The 5,259-nt window shown below is 35.1% G+C and overlaps 2 protein-coding genes across 2 annotated transcripts in view; one reads left to right on the top strand and one right to left on the bottom strand.

Annotated features, from left to right (window-relative positions):
* TRIADDRAFT_57164 (uncharacterized protein) overlaps window positions 1–1,950 on the bottom strand; it is a gene marked incomplete at both ends in the record, with an annotated part of 2,442 nt that extends 492 nt beyond the window's left edge. The window contains 2 exons of the mRNA XM_002113553.1: window positions 26–1,483; window positions 1,585–1,950. Coding sequence (XP_002113589.1) covers window positions 26–1,483; window positions 1,585–1,950 — 1,824 coding nt within the window. The remainder of the gene's footprint in view (window positions 1–25; window positions 1,484–1,584) is intronic.
* Window positions 1,951–3,521: 1,571 nt separating this feature from the next.
* On the top strand, window positions 3,522–5,024 carry TRIADDRAFT_57165 (uncharacterized protein; the record flags this gene model as incomplete). The annotated part of the gene is made up of 1 exon (XM_002113191.1): window positions 3,522–5,024. One exon carries the CDS (start codon window positions 3,522–3,524, stop codon window positions 5,022–5,024), a length of 1,503 nt encoding a protein of 500 aa, XP_002113227.1.
* Between the last annotated feature and the right edge of the window lie 235 nt (window positions 5,025–5,259).

Consider the following 5,259-nt stretch of genomic DNA (forward strand, 5'->3'; position numbering starts at 1 on the left):
ACGGATCGTAGCATTTTATAAAAACCTGTACTAAAGGAGAGGGAAAGTCTAATAACTCAGCGACTTCTTTAATAACTTGAAATTTCACAGGTACTCTAGCGTTATCAGGACTACCTTCGAAGAACGATTTTAACAATTGTGTACCTTTACTTTTACTTTCTTTTATTAAATTTTGATTTTCTTTAATTCTATTAGAAAGTCGATTAATTTCTTGATCACACTCTGTAATCTTCATTTCCTGATCTTTCGCCGCCTTAAGTTTCCCATCTCGTATAGATTTAACACTCTGAATCAAGATTTGGTTCGCTTCTTTAAGCTCATTTAAGCTTGCCCGTAATTCTGTTTCTTGATTCTGCAGAGATTCTATCTCCTTGTTAATCTCTTTAATCCGTAGTTGATTACCTGTATCTTGCTTGGTTTTAATATAAGCATCTACTTTAGCATAAGCTTCAGTGAACCATTGAGAAGCATATATTGTTTTATAATAGCCCTTTTTACGTTGATCGACGGTATCGTACCAATCCCCATTTGCTTGATCTTTTTCAATAACCATTGGAATCGATTCACTATCAGTTTTAGCCTCAAAGTTTAGTTTATTAAACCAACCTCTCCAAAAAGACCAGTCTTTAGATAGCTGCTCTGAACGAAATAGTTTAAGTTCATCCGTGTCGATTTTGGCTAACTCTCTATCTAAGGTAACTATACGTGTCTTAATAGTCCGCTTCTCTTCTGATTGCGAATTAATTGTAGTCCTATTTCGAGCGATGAGTGTCTCTGAGTTTTCTATAGAGCCAGTTGAATCTCCAGAATCATAAAATAAGCGTTGAAGATTTGATTTAAGTTCATTTAGTGTCATAATTCTAGTCTCACTTTCTTGGCAAGTGTTAATAGCACTCTTAAGTTGATTTGATTGTGTCTTGATAGCTTCTATTAGTTCGTTACCATCATGTGCGCGATCATAAATAGCCTTATTAAAAAGTATTCTTTGCTCACTGTATGTTTGAAAGTTAAAATCCTTCACAGTAAGACGTTTAACTTTCTCTTGCTTATCTTTATCATGATCAGAGCTCAAGGGTCCGAAAGACGAGGGAAAAGAACGCACAGCAGAGACTATTTGATTATACAATTTTTTCGATTTATGTGGCCTAATTCCTTTAATCAGTTCGATAACTCTTTCTCTGGACTGGCCTTCATCTAAGGGTTTAACAAATACTATATCATCTTGCTTTTGAAGTATAGCAGCAACAAAAGCCTTAATAAATGCAAAATCTTCCGGTGTCGGGGCAGATGCTGAATGTAAATCATCAGCTAAAGGAGATTTACTTCTTTCATACCTATTTTTAAGTATTTCTAGATTTCCATCACAATTCTTTTCGATTTTTTTAAAGCTTGCAAAATTCTTTGCTTTGTAGTCTCTTCTGTCAGTCCTAGAGAATCTACTTTTGTTATAGCCACGATGGAATAATTCGCCATATCCATTGGGCTCTTAAAGAGCGAAATTAGTGTCTTCACTAATTGACTTAACTCATTTAGTCTTGCAGAGAGTAAAGTATGGACTTCTATTAAAATCACAACAGCCTTAACCTGACGAGCATTTCGAACCGCCAATTCAGTACTAATAGAACTTACGACAGCATCACTTGATATTCTATTATCTTGAAATCCGGGACAATCTGTATAAACCCAAGGATAGATCTCGCTGACAAATGGCGTAGCGTATAAAGTTTCTGACTCCATTTCATGGCCGATCTTAAAGGTGGCAGGCTGCACCGTATCTATATTTCCAGTATTTTGGTCCTGACACATTTTATGCTCTAGCATGTAGTTCAGAAAAGTACTTTTGCCAACGCCAGTATTACCAATAGCTAACACTAAATCTTTACCTTCGCCCTTCCGAGTATGTTCAAAACCATTTTCTAACTTCTTTAGAATCTCGTTGATGCTCGTCATCTTTTATGCGAAACCTTTTACAGTTTACTTCACTTTCTACTGACATTTATTTCTTGCTAGCAATTTTTTAAAAGAAAAAGAAAAATTGCTACCGAGATTATTTTCTTTAAATCTACCAAGTTTATTTTTCTTTAATTTAATCTAGTACTGTGTAGATAAGGTGTAGATAAGCCGTAAATATTATTGTACGATGTCTAGGATTGCCCACGTTCTATGGCGCGTACACTACAAAGTAACAAGCAGTACTGTACACTGTACTGTACTGTATATCAATATACTGTACAGTACAGACAGTGTACAGTACTGTATATTTGTAGCCTAACAACTCAGGAATGCCAATTTGGTTTTTATTTCTCTAGATATTCTATACTTTTCCCGTACATTCACATGATGAACTTTTTTTTTACGGATAGAGACTCGAGACAAGACAAATGATTACGTCATCTGTATTCCTGTACCTGGTTAATAGATAATCCATAATAGGCATACGGGATATCGCTTTAATTAGGTCGTTTGTCTCACTGGATTATAAAAGTAGGGTGTTTATTACAGTATAACAGTGTAACTGATAAGTATACTCGTAATTATTTTCAATTAAAACAAATTACCTCTTACTGAGAACGCATTAATTTCTATTGAAAATTAGAGCTTCTTGTTGAATGAAAAATACATTCAAAGTCTTTTATTACCTAAAGTCGATCTTGTTTTGATCGAAACAATGTTTGTAGTTATACTCTGTGAAGTGTTCTAAAAAGCGTTATTGTTAATAAGGATTACTTAAGGAAGTGCCGTAAAAATAAACAATTGCGATATAAATGCAAAAATAAATTTAGCCTTTATCTTGTCTATTAAGAGTGTCAAAAGTTAATTATCGATATTTTCATGAATTTGATTAGAGATATCACATTAGATATTTTATAACCGATTACTTATACGAAAATAGGTAGACCAGTTACACGACACGGTACCTTAATACAGTATTACGTTGTACATACCTATTAGATTACAATTCATGTTATTTTAGCTATTGCATAGCAAATAATAACAACCATTGATCGCTATCCCTCCCTAAAATAGTTATTGTCCTTCTGATGGTAATGCATAATGGCTAAGATAACTCGTGCCGTTGCTGCAGTAAATTTGATATTAGCGATAGCCTACGTCGTCATAGCAATAGCATGGGGCCAATTATTATCCGATAAATCCTTCTTCTCAATCAGCGGAACTATTGGCTGAAATCCCCATCTTAATACGCTTACGATTACCTGTATCATGCTTAGAAGCAATGTAAACCGTCATAATTAGCATAGTAGCGTAATACTATCCTAGTCACTATTCTTCGTGGCATTCGCCAACAATTTCTTTTGCAGTCTATTCATAATGCACCATAAGATAATATGCTACATATGCAACTGTATTATACAATACTATTAGTATAGATAGTATTGCGCTACATCAGGTAACGTCAGAACATAGCGGTACGATTAGAAGTACGTATCATGTATTATCAATAGAATCTTAGGTGAGACTTAGTGAAAGGAATATTTCACCAAACGAAAGGAAAGATCGCAATGATCCAGATTAGTATCAGTGAAATTCAAGCTAAATTAATAGAAGGCTATGGACTAATAAAAGATGCAAAGGGTAAAGATTTAGTACTGGTGATCGGTAATACCGGTGTGGGTAAAAGCACCTTTCTGAATTATATGCTAGGGTACAAAATGTACCAAAATGAAGAATCTGATACGGTGGAGACGGTAGAGAGAGAGTGTCCCGCACATATTGGGCATAATATGCATTCACAAACTTTGTATACACATCCGATTGCGGATAAAAATTATCCTTGGGTTTTTACCGACTGTCCGGGATTTCTGGATAATAGAATGACCAATGATACGATTGTGACTTCCATTAGCATGGAATTAACTATTCGCATTGCAAAACAAGTCAAGGGGATTGTTATACTGATGGATGCGACTGAGTTTTTAAGCAGTAGATTGACTGCTTTGGGTCCGTTGATGAAGATATTGATTAAATTATTTCGAGATCCAATTAAAATGTTAAAGTATTCTGTAATTGGTGTGACAAAACTAGATCAAATAAAGGGAGGAAAAACGAGGGCTAAGAAAATAACGTTACAAGGTTTGAATAAAATTAAAGAAGAATGTCGTAGAAGAATAAAAACTCTTGAGACAGAGAAGAGAGAAAGAGATGGAACAGATTTGATTATCAGTGAATATAAAGTGATGGAAGAGTTTACTAGTGCAGTACTTGGTCGTAAAGATGATATCATGTTTATTGATATTCTTGATGATGGTGATTCAAAACAGCTCGTAACCGATCGTATTTGTGCCATTAGATCGAGAACTGAAGCTCAAACTGATCAGTTACCATATGATACTTCTCCACCTCCAATATCAACATCTACTAGTAATGCTCAACAAGATGCACTGCCGTTACCGCTAATTACGATCGCAGACTTCAATTTTGAAGATTATGATATCAATAGAACAAGCTTTAATAAGGCAATTTACGATTTGGCTGGTGAAGGTAATCAGCTAATCGGTGCAATTACAGGAGCTGTAGATCAGCTTAAACGTGCGATTGATTTGTGGAATGATAACAAAAAGAGAATGACGTCGATGAAAAGATTGAGATCGGAGTTGGACAGTTATATTTCTGCTTCTGAAGTCCCAACAAAATTAATAAACACTTGGTCAGAAATGCTTGAAGAAAATGAACAATCTATCCAGTCTGAAAAAAGAAAGATGCAGTCTGTTAATGATCATTTAAAAAAATTTAAACAAGAATTGAATGAAATTAATACTGATAAGCCCGTGATATTTGCTGAAAAGAAGTATATCAAAAAGGAGCAATATTGGACCTATCATGAAGTCCTTTTTGATTTTGATACTGAAGATGAACGGACACCAATTGTTGATATCGATCAACGAATAGGTAATGGTTGCTGGTGCAATACAACAGATGAAAGGCGGAGAGGCCGATATAAAACGTGGTATCAATCTGACTGGTGGAAAAGGGGATGCTACTATGACGGTTTACATTGCTTCTAAGCATGATACAGGTAATCGTAGGCGTATTCAAGATCTTCGAGAAGAAATTAGTCGATGCAAAGAGTCTTTCGACGAGTTAAATGATAACGTGCTTGAGCTTAAGAAATCTAAGGAACGCATTTCATCCAATATAACATCCGTGAAAAATGTAGTCCAGGAAGAAGTAGAGAAAGATCGCACAAATAAACTACGGCAGTGTGATGGAGATATTGACCAATTGTCTGCGCGGATGGCA

The sequence above is a fragment of the Trichoplax adhaerens genome, genomic scaffold, assembly GCF_000150275.1.
Source record: "Trichoplax adhaerens TRIADscaffold_6 genomic scaffold, whole genome shotgun sequence".
NCBI classification, from domain to species: Eukaryota; Metazoa; Placozoa; class Uniplacotomia; order Trichoplacea; family Trichoplacidae; genus Trichoplax; species Trichoplax adhaerens.